Source organism: Anneissia japonica, unplaced genomic scaffold (genome assembly GCF_011630105.1).
Source record: "Anneissia japonica isolate Jap-2015-1 unplaced genomic scaffold, ASM1163010v1 scaffold1642_len504882_cov181, whole genome shotgun sequence".
Lineage (NCBI taxonomy): Eukaryota > Metazoa > Echinodermata > Crinoidea > Comatulida > Comatulidae > Anneissia > Anneissia japonica.
In genome coordinates, this window is record NW_022692852.1 from 82,713 (window position 1) to 106,738 (window position 24,026).

At 33.4% G+C, this 24,026-nt stretch overlaps 1 protein-coding gene across 2 annotated transcripts; it reads left to right on the plus strand.

Annotated features, from left to right (window-relative positions):
* The first annotated feature begins 1,570 nt into the window (after positions 1 to 1,570).
* Positions 1,571 to 23,085, plus strand: LOC117100422. Of its 2 annotated transcripts, XM_033240100.1 has the most exons (8): positions 1,571 to 1,745; positions 12,244 to 12,661; positions 13,500 to 13,692; positions 13,849 to 14,115; positions 14,209 to 14,277; positions 15,805 to 15,966; positions 16,280 to 16,324; positions 16,599 to 23,085. In XM_033240100.1, the coding sequence occupies exons 2-8, from the start codon at positions 12,275 to 12,277 to the stop codon at positions 21,662 to 21,664; spliced, it is 6,189 nt and encodes a 2,062-aa protein (XP_033095991.1). In that variant the 5' UTR covers positions 1,571 to 1,745; positions 12,244 to 12,274; the 3' UTR covers positions 21,665 to 23,085. The 2 variants fall into 2 exon arrangements, with proteins under 2 accessions (XP_033095991.1, XP_033095993.1); XM_033240102.1 differs by lacking the exon at positions 1,571 to 1,745 and having other exon boundaries at positions 11,430 to 12,661.
* The last annotated feature ends 941 nt before the right edge of the window (positions 23,086 to 24,026 follow it).

Consider the following 24,026-nt stretch of genomic DNA (forward strand, 5'->3'; position numbering starts at 1 on the left):
AGCACAGTAGTTCAAAAGACAAAAATCATATTTTTAAAAGGTAGAACCTAATATTATTATTTATTCTGTCTGCTCCTATGTATGAATCACCATTAAAACAAAGAAGAATAAGTTTTCATATGTCATCACAACATGACTTTATTGGATACTGAACTGCATAAAATGACATAGACCTCTATGAAAATTATGTTTTTAACAAACAGGCAGCAGTACTGTATATCAACATACCCATTGAATATAAATACTTTTTCATTACTTATGCTCCTAGTATGAATCGCCATTAAAACAAAGAAGAACAAGTTGTTATGTCATCACATGATTGGTCGAAATCCGCTACCGCGGATCCCAAATGTCTGGACACTTGGTTTCCGGTACCGCACCCCCAGCAACAGCGGACTACGCAAGGGTAGTTAAATTGGGATTTAAAGTTGTTAAATAATTAAAAAATCATTCAATTCTAAGTGATGAAGAAAATGTTCATAGGGCCTATAAAATCCAAATCTTGTAAAATTGAGGGTTTAGGGAATATAAATGAATCATTTTCCTGTCTCAAAAATTTCACCGTCTCGGAGATTCACTAGAAGGGATTCGTCCCCTTGGCCCATGCTCAGAGTTATATAGGCCTACAGTGCTTGTCTTTCATTGAGAGGTAAGCCATTTTATTTATTTTGCAATAAACGAAATGAGGATTGTGCGGCTGTAAAATATTCCCCACGTAAATTAGGCCCAGAAATCCGTCGCCGCATTTCGAAAATATGAGCAGATTTTCACGGATATCAGTGCAGAAATTGCTATTTGATTATTTTGTATCCTAGTCTGCAAAAAAAAAAAAAAAAAAAAAAAAAAAAAAAAAAAAAAAAAAAATACATTTGAAGAAGAAAAGAAAGAAAGACATTTTTGCGTAATCAATGCTGTATGCATGTATGCCTATTAATGTTGTAGGGCCATATCAAAAATACTTTACTTTTGTGTTATTTTTTTATGATTATTGCTCAATAATATTGTTACTTGTCCGGGGACAAGTGAAAAAAATATGAAATTCCCTCATGCCTGACAGTCATGATAAGAAAGTTCTCCATCGTGAATTTTATTTTTATTAATTTCCACTGCTTTTAATTTCAAGGGTGGCACCAGGATTTTCCCGACGGGGGGTACGATGTCCCCGACGGGAGTGGGGGGGGGGAGAGGGTGTGAAGATTTCCCAGACGAGAGAAAAGTGGGAGTGGTCAAGCGTCGTTTAAAAAGTATCGAAAGTGGTCCCGAATATTTTGGCAATTTAGGGGTTTCAAAGGCTTATTCAATTGATTTGAGATTTTAGTATATGGAGACGGGGCGGGGGCTGTCTCTTATACACATCTAGATGTGGCGCCACCCTTGTTTACTTTACTTTCGGATTTCGGCAATCTTGGTTTCGGCAAAGTGTACTAGGCAATCTGGCATTCGGAAAACTGAGTTTCGGCTGACCTAGAATCATCTGAATGCATATTCCTAGCGTTTTACTAATTCCATATGCCTAACTCTGACACGTGACTCGGGGAAGTGAAAACAATTGAACCACATCAAGCTGGTGAGCTGCTGACATCCGCTGAGTAGACTACAGTAGGCCTACTTTATGTAGTATGTGCCGTCAATAATCAAGCTTCAATCGATGCAGTTGAATACACTTTGGTGTTGTCCGGGCTAAGTGGCGTAAATAGATCGTTTTGTGGAAGTAATACAAAGTCACATCAAGACATTGAGTGAAGGTTAGTCAGTTTGGATCAAATCATGCCATGGGAATATGAGATCATGCCCATAATACAGGAAAGGCATGTGCTATATGAAGATGTTATTTTTCATTAAAAGAATTACATTAATTTTCATAATATGAAATGTTTATTTGTTAATATTGTGCGTCAGGCATACAATTAGAGAGTGTTATTCACAATGAATTAATTATAATGTAAAATAATGATTGTTTTTATCGTACAATGTGTCGTAGTTAAAAATATGTTCATTGCTGATATAATACATAGCCTGGGTTTTTCCAACTGTAGTGTAGTTGTGACATGCGCATTATGATATGATAACGCCGCGACTTATTTACATAAAAGTATACTGCTGTGGTGTTTCATATACTGTATATAATCTTTTTCCTCCATGATATAATATAGTGATATTTTGTCAAAGCTATTTTTTATTTTTGTGTGAAATTTAAAAAATTAATTTTAATTCGGTATTTATAGTATTTCAATCCTGTATACATTAATGGTAAACACATTTTAGACACCAGAATAATTCAGAATATGATTTATACACGCATTTATATAATCCATACACATACCGTTTGTTGCGGTCCGGTGCTAGGTTCAATTGTCAAACAAGAAAGAAAGTCAAATCAAAACAATCAAATCAAAACTCTAACCTAGCATTCATTGACCGCATTTTACAAAAAGGAATTTATCAGCGGCGATCCAGCTTTTTGTGTATTAAATTTGTTTCTTAGTTGGAATCATGGATGATAATGATAATAATAATATATTATTTTTTTTATAACTGGCATACGTCAAATGACGGTGCGTTCAAAGCAAAGAATTCAAATTAACAAAGCAAAACAATTATAATTAAATGAGATAAAAAGCAATCAGAAATAAAATTCCAAGTGAAGCAATGAGTGAATCACAAATAAATGACAAATAAATTTCAGAAAAGACAAATTAACTCAATTAGTAATTTCAATAAACAACTACAGACAATTACAAATAATACAACTGTATAGTCGCACCAATTACAATAGGCCTACTCACAATACAAACCAAACAAAATTAATTACTGTAATTAGTAATGTATACATACATACATACATACACAAATGTGTAGGCCTATGTATATAGGCCTATATATACACATTCACACACGCACACACACACACCCACCCACCCATACATACATACATAAAACCTAATAAAATACAGTACATTTAAGAAATCTCAATCATAAATAAACCCTACTATACAGATCAAGGCATCTTAAGGTAAAATTATTTTGGACTGCTTACTGTTTAGCATGCTTTACAATACTTATCAAATATATTGTTAACATCCTTATTTAAAAAAAAAATAATAATCACTCCCAAGCGTAATAATGATTTACCGGTTTCTTCAAGTTTATGAGATTTTCTTGTGTGAGTATAGAAAAATGATTATGAAAGTCATTACCAGTCCATATACCATATTATGCAACTCTTTTCTTTGTTTCCCGCCGTACCTATTGTGTAATAGAGTGTATCTGGCGGTTACTTGAACCTGTTCAACCATGAAGCCTCTGTGGGCTAATGGTTACGACGCTCGCCTTGACAGCGAGAGGTCGCAGGTTTGAATCCCGTCAGAGGGATGTTATTACACAATTTCGTTATTCATTTATTTAAATATGGACAACATTGGTGAGAGCTATGCTACACGATGTATTACCATCTCATTTATTCGAACACTGTATTTACCTTTCTTTGTGGATATTATACACACGCCACTGAGGAAGGATTAGTGTGGTCCGAAAGCCCTGGTTTCCGTTTACTTTTTAGCTGTTGCTTTTCAAATTTGTTTCTCTACCGAGCTATTTGTTTCCCACGGCATTGTTGTTTTTCAGTATTTTGCCTAAAACACAATGGTGTAGGAAACAGTGGCTGGCCCCATGGTAAAAAAAATTGAGAAAAATAATAGGCGGTTCACGTTTTTTTCAGAATATAGATAATTCGGGAGCACCTGCTCTCTCTTTTTTTTTTTAGCGTAATGCCTACTGAATTAATATAACTTCGGACCATTAATAGGTCCATGGTCAAACAAAAATAAAATGATAAATAAGAAATAAACAAAACGATCGGCACATCCCAATAGACCGTCTGGCCCATGCAAATGCGGGCCCTTTAAAGAATAATTAAAACTGCCATTTGACTCTTGAACGTGTAGCAAGGTCTTTGTTTAGACCATGTGTATGAGTGTTGAGCGTCTCAGAACATTTTTCTATCTTTTGTGGATTTGTAGTCCATGGACTATGTCCCACAATTGCAAATAACAATTTCTTTGTAAATATTGAACACCCTTGCATAAAAAATAGACAACAATTCAAATACTAATTTTAAAACTTATCTACCCCGTCCCTGCTTAAATGCTATATTTTTTAAACCTATAACCAATATTGAAATAATTCACATTGTTCAAAATGTTAAAAATAATAAATCGCCCGGTATTGATGGTGTTAGTCCGGCTATTATTAAACAAGTTATCCAGCAAATATCTAATCCCCTTTGTCATATTTTATATCTCTGTCTGTCTAAAGGCATATTTCCCGATAGGCTTAAGCTTGCAAAAGTAACCCCGATCTTCAAATCTGGTAATAAACAGGACCCAGCAAATTACCGCCCCATATCTGTACTTCCAATTCTCTCAAAAATACTTGAACGTCTCATTTATGACCGAACGTACCAATTCCATCAAAAGGAATGTATTATTCAGCAATCAGTTTGGCCTTCGTAAAAACTACAATACTTCCACTGCACCTCTTAAGTTAACAAACGAGATTGTAAATGTATTTAAATCAAATAATCTTGCACTTGGTATCTTCATTGATTTTTCCAAAGCCTTTAACACCATAGACCATGATATATTTACGTCAAAATTATCTAATTATGGAATCCGGGGCCCAGCATGTAAAGTCTTCAAAAGTTACCTTACCAATCGGTACCAGTGCACTAAATTCAAACATTATATTTCTGATCCCAAATTAATTACATGCGGATTTCCACAGGGATCTCTGCTAGGCCCTCTCTTATTTGTAGTGTACATAAATGATATCTACCAATCCTTCAATTTACCTTCCTTTATTCTGTACGCAGACGACACAACCCTTCTTTATACTGACAAAATCTTGGATTCACTCTTAAAAGTTACCACTGATAGTATACCCAAATCTTGGATTATTTTTCTGCTAACAAGCTCTCTGTTAATTTTAAGAATTCACCTAAACCACTAACAACATGCCCTAACCAACTCCAGTTTGGAATTCATGAAATACCCCTTGTAAACAAAACCAAATTTGTCTAGATAGCAGATTGACCAGAAAAGCCCATATCAACGACATTGAAAACAAGATATCTAAAAGTTACGGCATTATTTACAGACTTTCATCCTTTATTCCTCCAAAAAATGTACGTAGGCCTACTATTTACTGTTCTAATTCTTCCTTATCTTAACTATTGTAATATCATCTGGGGGAAACACCTACCCTTCCTACTTAAATAAACTCCTCTTTTTGCAAAAGAAGTGTGTTAGGCTTATTTCCAATGCACCTCCACGAACCCACTCCGACCCACTGTTTACCTCTCTTTCCCTTTTAAAAATATATGATATTAACCACTTACAACAATGAACTTTTATGTATTCTTGGGTGCACTCTCTTACTCGCCCACAATTTCAAACCCTGTTTAGTTACAATTCGGATTATCATAGCCATAATACAGGAACCCTAAAAAAAATGCATATTCCCTTACACAAAACGTTCAACACAATATTCAGTTTTCGGGTCCCAAACTTTGGAACAGTCTACCAATGAAATTAAATCCCCATCAACAAATTTGTTCTCGATAAATCTAAAAATGTATCTATAGTATCTGCATTCAGCCATAAATTCTGAAACTAAATATAAGTTCATTTTTATCCCTGGTTAAATATATTTATAATCACTGTTATAACGGTATTAATTTTATTTGAAGTTTATTTTTTTTACTAAATATCTCTACAATTTATTGACTTTATTTATTTATTTAATTTTTTTATTCAGGGTTATTGCCTCTCTTCTGAAATTAATATTTATCTTTTTATTTAAAAGCTGTACATACATGTCCTACTCTTGTGTCACGTATGAAAGTTTAATACTTGTTTTGATTTAATGGAGCATCTTAATTCGCAAACATAATTGCCATTGTTTATATAAATAAAATATACAACATTAGAAGATGTGCAATCTAATGGAGGAGGACGTATTTGATGTGTAGTGCCCGGTACTGTGAATAGAGTGTCGGTGGTGATGATTTGACAAAGTTGGCATCTCTGAAGAACAAAGCACCCCCACCTACATATAACGAAGTACACGATCTCGTGATTTGTGCAAGCGATAGTGATGACAATGTCATCACAGACAATGAAACAGATGCTGAGATGGACACTGCAAAAAACAAAAATGCTGATGAAGAAAGCAACCAAACATCTGATAAAGCGACAGACGTGATAGAAGTTCTTGAAGTGCTGCTAAATAAACCTAGTAAGCCAGGTGACGCCTCTGATTCCATCGAATTGGACCAAAAGGTTCAAGAAATAATGAAGGAGGCAGTTAAAAGGGTAAAAAACCTTACCTACAATGAGAACGTTTAAACAACTGGAAAACAAGCCTTCCAACTACCAAAAAGTCAAAAGAAGAAATTGAAAAAACAAGAAAAGAAGAAAATAGAAAAAGTTGATCAAGAAAACAAGCATACTGAGAAAGCAAACAAGGCAATCAAAAGGAATGCGACCAATCACAGACTTTGCGACAGACAAACAAGAAAAAGCTGTTATTGAATCTGCCTCCGTAGCGAGGCAAAACTTTGCCACTAGCAAAAGAAAGAAACTCACCGAGAGCGGTGAAAAAAACGTGGAAAAGAAAGAGAAAAAATCTGATTCTGTAAGTTGAGCCCTTTAGTATTAAGTCCTTAATCACATTTTGAACTGAACTAATTCTAGATGTAAATAATATCTTATCTAATTAAAGAAAATCAAATAAAAAAAAAATAATAATAATAATAAAATAAAATAATAATTAAAAAAAAAAATGATAAGAAAACAACATAACAATCCTTTACATTTAGTTTCATTGAATGTCAGAGGACTCAGGGATATTTACAAAAGGAGAAAAGTTTTTAAGTGGTTCGATGAACAAAAAGCCGATATCGTTTTCCTACAAGAAACGCATTATGCCAAAACATCTGTTAATGTTTATGATTTATTGTGGAAAGGAACATCGTTCCATAGTTTTGGAATATCTAACAGTAGAGGTGTTTCTATTTTATTAAAACCTGAATTAGATATAAAAGATATAAAATGCAAATATATTGACAAAGATGGAAGACTACTTATCATAAATTTAAAATACAAAAAAAATATTTTTAATCTGATAAACGTCTACGCCCCAAATAACTACAAAGAAAGATTATTATTTTTTAAGAAACTAGATTAACATCCTTTGCAACGGTAAAGATGAGTACACGTTAATGGGTGGTGATATGAACTGTATATTACAATATAAACTTGATCAGAGAAACAGTATAAACCTCAGCTATGACAAATCCCCACTGATGCTAAAAAATTGCATGACCAAACATAATCTTTCCGATATTTGGAGGAAATGCAATAAAAACAAAACACAATTTACATGGAGAAGAAAAAATACGTACAAAAGGTTGGATTTTCGGTGCATATCTAACTCCCTATACAAAAATGGTGAAGTAATAAACACCGATATAAGACCGTCTATCTTTTCAGACCATCAAGCCATATCACTTAGAATTTTAAATGATGAAGAAAAAAGAGGGCCCGGAATTTGGAAGCTAAATAATAGCTTTTTAAATGAGGAAGAATATACCTTTAATATTTTAAAGTTAATAGAAAACACAATAGAAAATGAATATCATCTTAATCCAGCATTACTTTGGGAATACCTAAAAGTAAAGATTAAAGAATTTTCATGTAAATATGGTAAAAAAAAGAAAAAACAAAAAAATGAAAATAAAGAAAAATTACATAAAGAAATCATAGAATTAACTAAGCAATTGGATATTGCCTAAGATAAGAAAAGAGATAAACTATTAAGAAATAAAATAAACGACTTAGACAATATATACTTATTTGAGGCTAAAGGAGCACAAACTAGATCTAGAATACAGTGGATTGAAAAAGGAGAAAAAAACACAAAGTTTTTTATTGGGCTTGAGAAAAACAATGCGAAAAAGAAACGCATCACATCTGTTTTAAAAAGCAATGGAAATTATACCACAGACACTAAGGAAATTCTTAAAGAACAAGTAAACTTCTTTAAACAACTTTATCAAATAAAAGAAATTCCTGACTCAAACATCCACAAATATATCAACAGCTCCGTCGTCAACACACTGTCATTCGAAGATAAAAATAAATGTGAAAGTCTATTAACACTTGAGGAATGTAAAAATGCAGTTTTTAAAATGTGTTTAAATAAAAGTCCAGGTACAGATGGACTAACAGTAGAATTTTACCGTAAATTTTGGGATGCAATTAGTTGCACAATGTGTGAAGCCCTTAACTTTAGTTATGTAAATGGTAAATTATCAACAACACAACGAAGAGGTATTATAACTTTATTGTATAAAAAAGGCGAGCGAGAAAAGTTAGACCAATAACACTTCTAAATGTTGATTACAAAATAGCCGCTCACGTACTTGCAAAGAGAATGCAATCTGTAATAAGTACAGTAATTAACCATGACCAAAAGGGATATATTCATGGAAGATCTGCGGGTGAAAGCATTAGATTGATCGAGGACTTACTTGAATATACAGACACTAATAATAAAGAGGGAGCTTTAATTTTTATTGACTTCGAAAAGGCCTTCGACTCTGTAGATAGAAACTTCATGCTCAAGTCTCTAAAATATTTTGGCTTTGGAAAACAATTCATACATTGGGTAGAGGTAATGTACACCGATACAGAAAGCTGCTGTATTGATAATTGGTGGACATCAGAGAGTTTTATTATGAATAGCGGGATACGCCAATGATGTCCTATGTCGTCTTTATTATTTGTTTTAGTTGTAGAGTTAATGGCAATTAACATAAGAAACAACCCTCTGTGTAAAGGCATTAAACTGCCGTCTTCAAACGAGGTTCTGAATACTGTTAAAATAGCACAACTTGCTGATGATACTGTGATCTTTGCAAAGGATGAAAATAGCATAGCTAGTTTCATTAAAGAAATTGAATTGTTTTGTGAAGTGTCAGGTTTGAAACTGAATAAAAATAAAACTACATTTTATAGGAATATGCTTTATGTATGTGTCAAATACAATAATATACATGCACCCACAATGCATCTGTGAAGTAAAAAAGCAAAGGCTTTGGGAAAATAAATTTATTCAGTTAAACGGAAAACCTCTTTTTTGTAAAACATGGGTAGAATCAAATTTTAAAATCATGAATGATACAATTGTAAATAACCGACTAATAAATATTGATGTGATAATTCCAAAATTGTCAAAAACGCCAAACACACTAATAGAATATGTGGCATTAATTAATGCAATTCCGAAAATATGGAAAGAAATTATTTTAAACCAATCTGTTTGTGTATTACATGGTGAAAAAGAATGTCAATCCAACGACACTATTATTTAAAAAAAACAAAAAGTTAAAGATTTTTACTTGTCATTCGTTAATGACAAATATATTGTACCAAAAGCTCAAAGTAAATGGGAAACTACTTTACAAATCAACACAATCGACTGGCCACTGTGTTGGAAAAACAAAGTGGATTCAATGATGCATATGAAAAAAATTGCTCATTTCAACTATAAATTAATACACAGAATCTTACCTACACGATCTAGACTTAAACTTTGGAATATATCGAACAACAATCTTTGTGAGTTTTGCAATATACAGGAGGATGAAGAACATATGTTATTCAAATGTAAGGATATAGAATTATGTTGGGTAAAGCTTTATCGTATGTTACAAATATGCAATTTTGATATAAATGAAAAAATAGAATGGAATAAAATTGTCCAAGGATGCTATGCTGAACGAACAAATGCAATTCTATCTATTTCTACATTCTGTATCAATAAAAGTAAAGTTAAGTACAGACTCGGACTTGGGAAACAATGTCCTTGGGTTATGTTTTTATTGGAATTAAAGAGTTTAATAAGCTGTGTTTTCTTAATTAACAATGAAAAAGCAAAAAAGAAATGGTCAATGATTGACCTTAACAAAATAAAAAAATATTATATTGGTTAAACTTGGTGAAAACAATTTCACCATATTATAGTCTGAAGGGAAACTATTTCGAAAAAAATAATGTAGCCTATAAATATTGTATATACACTGTAGTGTTTATAAATACAAGCGAACAAACTTTAAAAAAATAGGCTTAAACAAAAGCTTGACCTTTTATTATATCCTTTATTAAAATGACAGAAAACAAATAGAAAAAAAAATGGCATGGTAATTGTACACCTTGACCGATGTGCATAAATTTCAAGTGAAAGTAAAAAAAAAATAAATAAAAAAAAATTGTTAAAGATATTTAAAGAAGCTATATTGAACAACTTTTTACAAATTATACTGTGTATGCTGAACTTATGAATAAAAGTGGGACGACCCCACAAAAGAGAAAAAAAAAATGTTGGCATCTCTTATCACTGCAAGGTTTATTACCTTGATCCGGGTGATGGTTGGGACAACGTAATCTAGAATAGTGGTTCCCAACCTGAGGTCCGAAAAATAATTAGGGGTCCGCCAAGTCCAAGGGTCCGCAGGGAGTCTGCGAAAAATATTGGGGTCCGCTAAATTTTTAGACCAATTTTTCATGATTCCTTTATTGTTATCGTCTTAAAACAGTGTAATATTCACCTTTCTGCTAATGAGGTACATTATCAATAATGAAATATATTTGACGTATTATGGCTTCTTCACTGTAAATTGTTTTAACTGGCCATCATATTTTAATTCCAATATTTTATTGCTGATTTGTTAGAACTTTGTATGCAGTGGTTTTTATGTATTGTACTTTTATGTTTAGTAGTTCTATTTTCTTTATGGTATAGGAGAGGCTCTTGATAGTGCTTGCACTTTTGGCAATCCTCAAACCTTGTTTGCTGTTTTTTCTTGTATTCAATTGCTTTTACCTGGATATTGAATAAGTATAAAATTCAGGAGGAGCCCTTGAGTTTTACAAAATTTAAAACAAATAGGGGATAAAAGAAAATAACATTCAAATTTTGAGTCTGAGAGTGACATTTCCGGCCATAAGTGCCATACACACAAAAGTGGTATCGACCCCATCTTTAAAATTGAATTTCTGACACCTCCTCTGTTTCGAATTCCGGGGTAACAACTTTTTACTGCTGTATATATATATATATATATCATGAGTTTTCTCATTCCAGAAGTTGTTCTGTGTTGGTTATTTGTTTGTTACCATGATAATTAAAGTTTGTTAAGTCTGATTGGCTTCAAACTTTGCACAATGCAAGATGGTAATATAAAAACACAGAGCCTATTGTTTTTGGTACATGTGTGAATATGCTAATTTTTCATTTGCATAATTAATATTTAACTTATCAGGTAATTTACCGTAAAACCTCGAATAGAAGCCCAATGGGCTTAATCTCGAGAAGCCCATCTGGAATTGCAGTCCCCTCTTTAGTTTGCAAGAGTAGCCTTAAAAAGGAGCCCATGGGTTTCTTTTCAAGATTGCACGGACTTCGTTTCGAGATAGTACAGTACATACACTGTACATGAATTTCAAAGAAACAATATAAATTAGTAGTAAAGTTAATTTAATGCCTGTTAATACACTCCATGATACAGATTGGTGTTACAGTGGCCCTACAGTATTTATTGTTTTATAGTAGTAATTACCAAAATTTACAGCATTCATTTTGAAAACAAGCCCCCTATTTACTTAGTGCAAAAATAGCCTCGAAAAGAAGCTAATCTCGAAAAGAATCCCATCCAAAGTTCGCAACAAAAAAAGGAAGCCCAGGGCTTCAATTTGATGTTTTACGGTAGGCTAATTACCATGATAACAAAAGTTTGGTAAGTCTGATTGGTTTCAAACTTGGCAGAATGCAAGATGGTAATAAAAAGACTGAGCGTTGTTTTTGGTACTTGTGTGACTATGCTAATTGCTTATTTGCATAATTAATATTACACTAATCTGAATATTTATGCTAAATACCATCATAAATTCCCCATCCAAAAAAAAAAAAAAAATATGTGAAATTGTAATATTTTTTCATGATGTTGTCGTCGCTTTATAGTAAATTGTTTGTTACCACGATAGCTGAAGTTCGGTAAGTCTGATTGTTTTCAAACTCCTACTTTTCAATTCTCAGAGAAAAACCACACCTTGGGGAGGCTACGGTTTTACTGCGCAGCGTAAAAGGACCATTTCTATTTTATAATCTTTTTTCCAATTGCAGGTGATAGTGACCTTTTCTGCTTTAAACAGTCATGGATAACTTAGAAAATGAAAATGAGAAACGCATCCGTGCAAGTGTGTATGATCACTCAAGGGCTGTGCTTGTGAAGCCTAGAAACGGCATAAAGAAAAGACTGAGACGCACAAAGTCTGAATTTAAACGAACTTGTAGTGACGAACCGAATACAAAGACAAGAGCGAAAAACCCTCGACGATCAATCCTAAAAACTTGCTGGAAAGACAATGACCAAAAGTTGAAGGATGCGCAGCTATTCATTTATCTCCCACTTCCTTACAGAATTATTTGCTTACACAATGTTAATTTACATCAACCAGTAAATGAAACTGTAGTCAAGATTGCTAATTTACTTATGATTGATGACAGATTGGTAAACCTATATGCATTGAACAATTTTAAAGTAAGATTTCTCTGCCTGTACTCTTCAATACTAGTTTATCACTTGTATCTAAAGCCCAATAACCTAATATAATGTGTAACGATGTTACAATGTTTGACGGCATTAAATAAAATCAATTCTTTTTCTTCTGATCGTTAAATCTTGAGCCATGAAAATTTTAATTTTATTTGGTAAAAGGATATAACATATTACTGTACCATTTAGCATTGCATTAAAATTATGATGGGAATAGTAGGGGTGAGATTGAATGATTTTATTTTTTGACTTTTCCTATTGGGGTGTCAGCATTTGAAACCCGATATTTTGAAACCCGGGCTTTCCAAAAATCTGCATCCGTAATTTTGAAACCCGTACATTCTAAAACGGGGGGTGAACATCACTGTGACATTGGTTAGGCCTACCCATAAATCATACAGTAATGCACGGAAGATGTTGACCGATGGAACCATCGGGCATTAGCCGTTCCCTCGTGAATAATTTTCATCAACTGAAGTTTTTATTTTTAAACGTATTGAGAGTTGTGGGTCATCTATCAAGAACATCTTGAGTGTTGTACAATCAGCATTGACAAGGTCCGTGAAAACGTGAAGAAGGACTATGTAGAACACAAAATCCGATTGTGCCGTAGCATTTACGTACGAGCGGCATATACATCTTTTTTCGTGTTCTATTATTTGTTTCAAAAAGTTTTGAGTTTCAAAAGTTTCGGGTTTAATGTTTTTTTTCTGTTCTGTAATTTGGCATTTTAGTGCAGTGTTGCCAAATACAAGGAACAAGCCAGCAAAATTTATGATTATTATAATTTCGAGTGCTAATCTATAACGTGTTCTATTGGCAGTTAGAGAGGCTACTGAGTTTTCATGACCAGGGTGTTGTAGACCAGGGAAATATTTTCGTCAAACTCACAGAAGGACTTAAAGGAGGAGCAGACCACCCTGAAGAGGATATTGATAGCCAACCTACGATTAAAGAAAAGAAACGTGATGAAAAGTTTGAGGAAGCTGGAATCATGCCCAAGAAAAATGAAACTGGTAACAATATCTCAGGATAGAGGGTGGATGATAAGATACTTAAATGAAAAATAATATGAAATCATGGTAACAAGAATGAGTGTATGGCAGTTGAAAATACAATGTTCCTGGTCTACCTAATAATATTTTTTTATCTTTTTATCTTCGTTCATACAGGGTTAAGCAATGTTTTATCTGATGATATTATTCGTTCGCTGTCTTCAAGAGTTGGCATCAACTGGTACGCATTGGGTTCAGAACTTAAAATTGATGACGATATATTGGATGGAATTTCTGAGAAATCTTCAATTCCACCAGCCAAACAATGCCGTTGCATGCTTGAATACTGGAGAGGTCACTCTCAAGAAGGAATTTCCCAGTATGATTTACTCTTAAGGGCACTAGAAGGGGTGACTGGCGGAGAGAAAGCGCTAGACTTTTTAAGTAAGACACAGTTTACATTGACAACAAATGCCGCTTTACTATTATGTAAAGGTTAATATGTCTTACTGTTCTTGTTTTGTTCACTTTTGATAGAAAAAGAAATGTTTCCAGCGATGGCAGTGGTCCGAAATAGTCCACCAACAGCATGTCAAGACGAAATTGGTGAGTGTAAAGTGCAATTAGTTCCAATATGTGAAAAATACGACAATTTAGGCCTACCAGATTAGGTACCATTACTATTATTAACATCATTTAATGCTATATTATCATTATTGGCTTTTCCAGTTCCAACAGTAGCGGAAAGCCATGGTTTCTGTTCAGATATTCTCGCTTTTGCCGCATTACCAGAAAAGCCTTATTTTTTCTGATTATTTTTGGCTTTTCCCGCACTAGAGGAAAAGCCATTGTTTTTGTACTGATTTATGGCTTTTTGTCGCGTTAACGAAAAAGCCATTGTTTTTGTTCTATGTTTGGCTTTTCCCCAGTTAGTGGAAAAGGCATTCTTGTTCAGGTTTTGATTCTTTTTTTTTTTCTTTAACCGTTTTTTCTACGTTTTTACACAGGGTTTTTTTTAAAACCATATTTATAGAGGGTGACCCTTCCAGCGTATCCAACAAGGTCAGCTGATATTTAGGGGCCCTCTTTAAATAAATGAAATAATGTGATGCTTTTATCAGCGAAGGCTTAGGGAGTGGAGTTGTTTTTGTCGTGAGAGAAAGTCCTGTCGTGACAAGAATTGAACCCAGGACCTTGGGATCAGAGGCAAGCACCTTAACCACTGAGCTATTCAACTCCACTCCAACTGTCTCGAACTTTGGTCACTTACCGTGCTGGGATCTTCAAACTTTGTCCAAGCAAAGACCATAAATCAAATATATTTTAAATTAATAAACGGGTAATTAAACAGTTATAAACGCAATTAGAAAAGCCGTTTTTTGTACTGGTTTATGGCTTTTCCCACGTTAGCGTAAAGCCATTGTTTTGTTCTATTTTTGGCTTTTCCAACGATACTGGAAAAGGCATTTTTGTTATTTATGTTCGGATTTTTATTATTTTTTCTTCTACGTTTTTTCTATGTTTTTGCACAGGGTTTTTCGGGTAATTAAACTGTTGTATTAACGCAATTGGAAATGCAATTGTTTTTGTACTGATTTATGGCTTTTATTTAAATATATTTTTAATTATTAATGGTGGGTAATTTGTTTTGTTAACGAAATTTCGTTTTTTAAAGCTTTTCAAGCTCCAATGCATGAACAATTCTCGTCCTTCTGATGAACATTATGCAAGATGGATAGTTAAACTACATTATTTTATATCAAGATAAAATAATGTAATTTTATATACATAGACCTAAGTTTAATATTACATTTTTGGATTATGAACTCAGTCCCTTTATCAGATACATGAATCTCTATCTTCAAATAATATGTTCCTACTCTCCCTTGTTATCATCATTACAACATTTAGTAGTGTTATTATTTTTTGGTTATTTCGTAATTTTACTCGTTTTCCTTTTTGTAATGTATTGTTAATATTTCTATATGTAATTCAATATTTGTGTTTGTTTTTTTTATATTTCTCATTCCATGTTTTTTTATATCTTGTAATGCAAAAATTTCAGACTTGTTCTGCTTTTTGTAATATTTTTTATACCTGAATAAAATAAAATAATTTTTTTTCCCTTTTAAGATTATAGATTTCAAGGCACGAACGCTATCGACTCGGCTACATTTGGAGAAAAACACAGAATAAACATTACGGATAGAGCCCATGTTGGTAACATTGCAACCAATCCTATTGCAGAAAATTTTTTTCAAGGGACAAACATTATACAACTACCCGAACCAACAGGTAAAAAATCTGTGGTTAAATTTTTAAAAATAACTGCAAAACCAGTACAACCACTGATATAGATTCAAACGAAAAATGCCCCGTTCATCCTTCATGGCTTGAAACTTAATGTATCTCTACCTAATAAGAAAAGTATGAAAATATGATGTCAATTATGCCTGATTATGTCTAATTAATAGTAAAAAGGTCTGATTTAAATAATGTGGTTTGCAGTATATATTTTATTTTCCTGTCAGTACTATAATTATTAATATTACACGAAAATACTTAAAGTGCCCAGACACTAAAACGTGCATGTATTTTTGTACTTCAGAAGAAAAAAAAGCAAGAAACAGAAAACACGAAGTCGAAAAGATATGTAAGTGTTTTGTGTATGGGGTAAAAAAGTTGTGATGAATTTATAGTTACAATAAATGTTGCTTGTCGTAAGCAATCCTAATTTGGTAACATTTTTCTACAACCGATAATAAGATTATTATAAACATTTGGTGTTAACAAATTGTTTGCTAACATACAAACAGACATTGAAATTTGATAATGGTTTATAACAAAATAACAGTAATTTTGATAAAAATGAATTTTAGAGCGTAATAGAATGAATGAGGACATTGAGAACACACTTTTATTTCTAGCCCAAGAGTTGGGAGACTACATTCAAGAAGCATTAAGAGAGAAATATGAATATGGAACCTTTATGTGTATAACACCTCATCAGTGGGCTTCACATCGGAAAATTGATCTTGAACAACTTTTCACGAATATGGTTATGTTTCAAAATCCCCGTGATGGAAACGAAAACAACGCAAAACCAATAACTATCGAAGAAATAGCAAATCCTTACAATGTGATACAACCGAAAACAAGACTAGAGGGAGAAAAAACTGAGACAAAATATTCTAGGCGTGTTCTTGTACAGGGAGAACTTGGTTATGGTAAGACAAGTCTTATGAAAAAAATTGCTCATTTATGGGCAACCAATCCTAAGGAAAGTCCATTTTCTAAATTCTATGTTGTATATCTAGAACTGAGACAAATGAACACGCAAAAAAGCACTGACTTTGTAGACCACGTCATACACCATGCATTTCCGAAAGATTTTGTAGAGAAACATTGTACAACTGTTAGTATTCTAAGACAGTATATAATTTCACACGATAAACAATTTGTTTTCCTATGTGATGGTTATGATGAATTAAGAAGAGACTCCGAATCCCAGATGTTGGATGCCTATATTGGGAATTCTCAACGAAAAAGCATAATTATATTAACGACTAGACCTGATAACATGGATAAATTGACTGAACACTGTCTATCACATATCAAAATTAGAGGGTATACGAAGGAGCATCAGCAGGAATACATAACTAAGTTTTTCAAAGAGGAACCGGATAAAGCAAAATTACTGATTAACAAGCAAACTCTTCAAAACTTCAGTCATGTTTTCGAAATGGCCAAAACACCACTTTTTTTGTTTTATATATGTACTTTGTGGAAAATAAGACAAACTTTACCACTGACAGTTGTCGAGCTTTTTCGAGAATTAATGGTTTGCAAAGTCAATCAGTCTGTTAGGAAGAAATGTGGCGAAAAGTACCAAGCAAGAAAAGTGGGACGTTTTGATGAAATAGGGGATGAATTTCGCAATGCTATGATATTTACTGGAGAGGCCATTCTAACTGCCCTATTTGAAAATAGGCTTCATGTTTATGAAGATGATCTTAACAACAAAAAAGAACTTATCAGGGATTCTGTTAAATATGGTCTAATAAAGGAAGAAACCAGCCAGTCTGAATTAAGCTACCAAACATCTTTTTCAACTATACACAAATCTGAATCTGAGTTTCTTGCAGCATTTTACATTGCAGAAGCAATACGGAATGGTGAAAACATGAAAGATGAAATCAACAAAATGCTAAAAAGCACTCGCATGTTGCAAGTATGCAAATTTACAGTAGCTCTCCTAAAAGATCAAGCTCATCTTTTTCTCGATTACTTTCCGATCAGTAAACTTGATTGCTCGTTTTTGGCTGAGCTTTTAGAAGAATGCCCCGACAGTGAAGAATCAATTGTTCTTAATTCCATAAATTCAAGAATGAATGAAGTTGAAGGTATCAAAATAAACAATCCTATTGGGGTCAGTCTTTGTAAGAAATTGAGTAACTTTACACAGACAAGGACAATAAGTCTAAGCATTAGCTTCATCGATTTTGATGGAGAAGACATTGTCTCAATTCTGCAAAACTTGCCATCGTTAAAAGATTTTATTTGGCAAGGAGTAAAAGATAAACACATGAAAACGTTTGTTATTTCGCCTCCATTTTCATTCAATTTAGAAAAAATAATTATGTTTGGAAATGTAAAACACCCAGATGCTTGTAGAAATTTGGCGAGGTTTCTGTATCATTGTAAGTCATTGAAAGAGCTTTGTCTGCCAGTGATAGCTTATGGATCGGGCCTGTATTTGTTTGTCTCTTTACTTTATGGACACGAACAATGTCACCAAGCTGTACCAGGCGATAGTCACCTCAAAAGAGCCAAGTATATTAGCATGCAACGCATATCCTTTTCTCTTAAAAAGACATTTGAGCTTGAACACAGAGTAATTGCATATGTATTTCTTGTCAGTAGATTTATTTTGCTTTGTCCATTCGTGAGACAGATTGTCATAAGTCATCCAGATGAGCTGAATTTTAGAGAAAAGCTGTTCATAGAACTTACTGAACTATGTGCCTTTCGAGAGTATACAGAAGTGTGTCGTTCTTCCATAGATCAATCTCACACGATTGAAGGTATATTGCAGACACCGACACAAAATCTAGAGTTAATGGTAACAGTTGCCTTTTCTGGTGAATATATTATGGAAATCAATATTGACGTCGAAGAGGTACAATCTACTTCAGAAATAAATTGCCAGGATCTAAAGTGGTTATCAGTACCTTTCCAAAAAATTCCAAAAAGCAGGGTTGCTGATCCCTGTACAGTATTACATATTTCTTGGCACAAAAACCTAAATTTGAACTCGGAACCCGGCGATGTTGGCAAATTTGTTTCTTGTTTATGTAAAAAAAAAGGTGTGATATCCTTAACACTGCCATGCGAAGCATTGTGTTTTGGAATTTTCAGTGAAGAAATAAATGACGTGTATGTTGATAAACTAATATTTTCTCTCAGTGAACTTACGACAGACGAGCTTAGCCGTCAGAATTATGTGACCGAGATTGGAAATATTTTGCCTCATTTTGCCACTATAAACACCATTGGACTTCCACCTTTACACAATGCATGTACTTTGCCATCTGTGTCTAATGTTATGTTAAGTGCGTTGGGCAACCTACGAAAAATTATAATATCAATACCAGATCCAGACACAAATATGCAAACTTGTGAATTGCTTACCAACGTGATCAGACAAATCCCTACGTGCTGGTTCAATCAAATGGACTTTAATAGTGATGGCACCCTGTTATTTTCATTACCAACTACGCGAACCTATGATAAGTCTGTTGTAAGGCAAACACGAGATAAACGTCAAACGTCAGTAGACATTGTCACATTTGGTTTAGGTGTTAATCTGTATGGATTTAAGCCATGTCATATTAGATACATGGTTAATTTACTTAAAAAAGTAGACAGTGCCTTAGAACTCAGGAAAGTGTTCATTCATCCTAGCATAATGTTTACAAATCCATTTGCAACAAGATTGATGTCTGCATTCAAACAAATTCAAATGGTAAAGTTTAATGCACTTGCTGAAGACGTCAACATCAGCAATAAGACCAATATTCTTTGTCGAATAAAGGGCATGTGCATCGATAATCTAAAAATAAATGGTTGGTTGGAAATGTCGAGAAATGAACTCATAGAAGCTGTAAAGGAGTCACAGTTTACAAAAGATCCCATTGCTGACTGGATCTCTTTGTTTCCTATATTAAACGAATTCAATTCGGATGTACGTTTTCATGTTTCATGTTTTACATCTAAACTGAAGTCTTTAAAGACATCATCTAGCGATCTAGAAAGTTTGGTTAAACTTTTGAAAGATTGTTCATCTCTCTGTAAAATAGTATTTAAAAAATGCATTGGCTCATCCCTAGAATTCCAAAACTTGTTAGAACATTGTAAAACGCATGGTGTGGTTCTACATACGTTGGATTCAATCCAGTTTGAGGACCTGGAATCCATTGATTGTAGATTGGTGCGTCGACTACTTGACTTCTTTCCATCTGTCTCTAAGATGATATTTCACAACATCAGCTTCATCAAGACTGATAATTGTACGACCAATATTTTGGTAAACGCATTACCAGCTAACGTTGTGTCCTCACAAGTTAGCACAGATAGACTGACTGATTTAGTTTTTAGTGGCAAAGAAGTTAATGGCTCAACCGTTGCTGAACTACTTTTTAGTTCTCCTCATCTCTGCAATGTCGATGTGTCTGAGAGCATATTTGATGAATCTTGTTTCATTGAGCTTATAGATGATATCACAAAACGCCAGACGTTTGTTCATGATAATTTAAAAACGTTAAAACTCGGTCACTTCCGCGTAACTGATAGGAAATCTGCAAAAGTAGGGAAGTTGTACAGTCAATTTTTACTCCAAATGCCTAATCTTACACGTGTTGATATATCTAGGTTTAAAATGGGCGCGTACTTCCTCGCACAGTTTCTGGATTATTTCAATCAGAATGAAAATCGCCATTTAGGCCTAAAGCATCTGGATGTTTCAGGACATCGTTTAGAATCAAAAGTAATGATATCATTTCTTGATTTCTTAAAGCGTCTTCCTGAATTAAATGTACTTAGTGTAGCTATGTGTCGCATCTATTCTCATGCTGGACAGCTTTTCGATTACATGTGCCAAAGAGAAAAGCGTCTGCGAATGTTAGATTTTTCAGGATCACATTTTATGTTTGAGGAACAAAAGATACTGTTCATTTCGGAAATTCTACGTTTTGCCACTAATGAACAAGAATTACACTTAAGAAAATCAAGACACAATTTTCTTGGTGGAGTAGCTCGTGAGTTAAGGACGCGCAAAATTGAATCTTATCTCCGATGTCTTAATCTTAGTCATTCTCGTTTATTAGACATTGCCACGATCGCAAACTTTGTAACTTGCCTTTGGCGTCTAAGGGTACTTATTATGCGTGACTGCCAGTTCACTGGACACTCTCTACAAACATTTACCGACTGCATGCAAACCTCTAGAAATGACGATATCATTCCAGAACTTCTTGAATTTGATATATCGTCTTCGGACTTCAGTGCACCACAATCAGGAGCTTCAATAGTTTCCGTTATGATAATTTTTCCAAAACTTGAGGTTCTAAGGCTAAACTCATGTAAAATGACAGACACTGTTGTTGATAATATTTTGATAGAACTAAAACACAAAACTGCGAACAATTTAACTGCAAAAAACTTAAGAAGTCTGGTTATTTGCGATAATACTTTGTCCCATCCACTGGCATATGCCATTAATATTGGTAAATACTTGCCTGTGTCGTGTAAAGTTAAAGTTTCATCGGATTCAAACAGAACACCAGACAAAGACAATAAATTAAACCCTGCAGGCCTCATTGCGTTTGAGAAATTGTTTCAAAGGCTTATGTTATATACAATTGGCGTAGATACATCGGAGAATATGACTGATGTCATTGATGACTTGATTGGATTGGATTTATACCAAGGATAGCCCACAACTCTAAGGGCTTGTTTCCAGCGGTGTCCTTCTAGTAGTGATTGATAGTACACTGGGAGACAATCCTCAACATTCCGAAGTGACGATACAATTTACTGTGTAAATTTGAGGGTCATCTAAATTTCTGACGTCCCAGGTTTATTTCAATAAACCTATCAATGGATCTAAATGAAACTTTCCATAATAGTTTGTCATGGTCCAGTAAAGAAATGTATATTTTCTTTTCATTTTTATGTTTACTGGTGTTTCTGCTGTATTTGAAGAAGGACGACAGTGACGGACTCGCCAGAGTTTCCATGTCGTCCCTTGACCATTTTTTATGTTTACTGTAACTTTCATTTGTTTAATTTCCATGCATGTTTATAAATTGTCCAATAAATGTTGATTAAAGGAAAAAAATAGTGAAAAATGATTAAATTAAAGGGATTACAGGGAAACGTCCCAGATCAGATATCTCAAAAACTAATCTACTGATCTGAATGAAACTTTCTTGAACATTTAACACATTAAACCATGTTACAAAGAAGAAAATATTACATTTTACTGACCATCCAGATTCATGTGTGAATATGAGGATCATTTAAAGTGCTAAGGTCTCAGACCTAAATATATCTAGAAACTTATCAATGGCTCTAAATAAAACTTTCTAGAATAGTCTGTCATATTCATATAAAATATGTTTCAATTTTGGTGACAATCCAAAATGTAGGATTTGGATATGAGGACCATTTAAAGAATATTTTTAAACTGGTAATTAAACTATATAAACACAATTTTCGTTTTTTAAAGCATTTAAACCAGCTGCAGCTAGGTTAACCGCAAAATTACTGTGAAATGCATGAACAATATTTGCACTTTTGTCACTGTGTTTTGTCTGTGTTCTTCAAGCTTGACGTCATTCTAAACATTTTGAATAATAATAGCAGTCATAGTTCGAGTCTCCCTGACGTCGAGTTTTATTTATTTTTTTTTTGTAATTTCAACATCACTTCTCGTTATGGCAATGAGAAAAGCCTTATGTTCTGTTTACAAACAGACTTAGTAAGTACATTTTTTTTTTTTTTTTTTTTTTTTTTTTTGAAATTTTCAAATTACCAATAAATATTGTGGGACAATCGAAGAAAATGTCAGACATTTACATTTTTTTTAGAAGAGTTAATTGTTTAAAAAATGTGTTTATAAGTAGCCTTGCATATAGTGTAATACAATTGTTTAGTTCAATTCCATCCTTTTATAAATATCCACCTTTCGCAGAAGCGTTTTAGATGTAAGTTAAACTGGTTTTTTTTTTCTCGTTTCTTTGTATTGTGCCGTCTTTTGTTTCACACCAAGCTGTAAGTTCCAGATTTGTAATTAATTACCTTAATTAATTTGTACAGTAATTTTGCATTTAACCTAGCTGCAGCTGGTTTAAATGCTTTAAAAAACGAAAATTGTGTTTATATAGTTTAATTACCGGTTTAAAAACATTCTTTAAATGGTCCTCATATCCAAATCCTACGGAAACCTTTTCGAAACCTTATATAATGATGTATCTTCTATTGTTGTAATTAATGGTTTTCTAAATAAACTCTTTGAAATAAAAAGAGAATTTGGACTCCCCTCTCTCCATACCTGTTTTTATTATGCACCGAAATACTAGCCATTATGTTACGCAGCAGTAAAAAAAAATAAAGGGATTTAATATAAATAATATTGAATATAAGGTGCTATGTTTGCAAATGATACTATAATCCTTTTAGACGGAACCGAAAGGGCTTTGAGATCCTCCTTATTTATTTTGGAAGAATTTAAATCAATGTCTGGTCTTAGAATTAATATCGATAAAACTCAGACTGTATGGATCGGATCCAAATTAAATAGTACAGAGATTTTATGCAAGGATACTTTAAATTGCTGGGAATCCTGTTTAATACAAAAATAAATAACATAATACAGTTAGTAATACTGTATAACTAAAAGGGATAGCACTCTGAAATGACCGAAAAGGTAAAAAACTTACCAGTTTTGTGTCATACACAACCAGAGGTAGTACCGTCTAGTGACAAAATAGGACAATAGAGGGATAGCACATGTGATAGGGCGGTATGCCCTTTGTTTTGGATTGTTTTGTTTTGTTAAAACTAGGGGTGGTATCTAGACAGTGATGAACCGCCCTTGAATCGAAGCCCTAAGGAAAGCGAAGTATAATGCTACTTGGTAGGTCTAAAAGATACCTTACTGTACTTGAAAGTGTTATTGTTATCAAATCGCAGCTCTATCAAAATTAATTCATCTTTACCAGATCCAAGCGACTATGTCAAGAAACAACTAATAAAATTATATATAAATGTATTTGGCTAAAAGATCCAGAAAA

What these genes read in the sequence shown, in the direction of transcription:
- LOC117100422 (XM_033240100.1), top strand. Translation starts at nt 12,275, where the DNA reads ATGGATAACTTAGAAAATGAAAATGAGAAACGCATCCGTGCAAGTGTG. An exon ending in GCCCAAGAAAAATGAAACTG is followed by an intron (nt 13,693 to 13,848) that starts GTAACAATATCT and finishes TCGTTCATACAG; the next exon opens with GGTTAAGCAATGTTTTATCT. An exon ending in AGCATGTCAAGACGAAATTG is followed by an intron (nt 14,278 to 15,804) that starts GTGAGTGTAAAG and finishes TTCCCTTTTAAG; the next exon opens with ATTATAGATTTCAAGGCACG.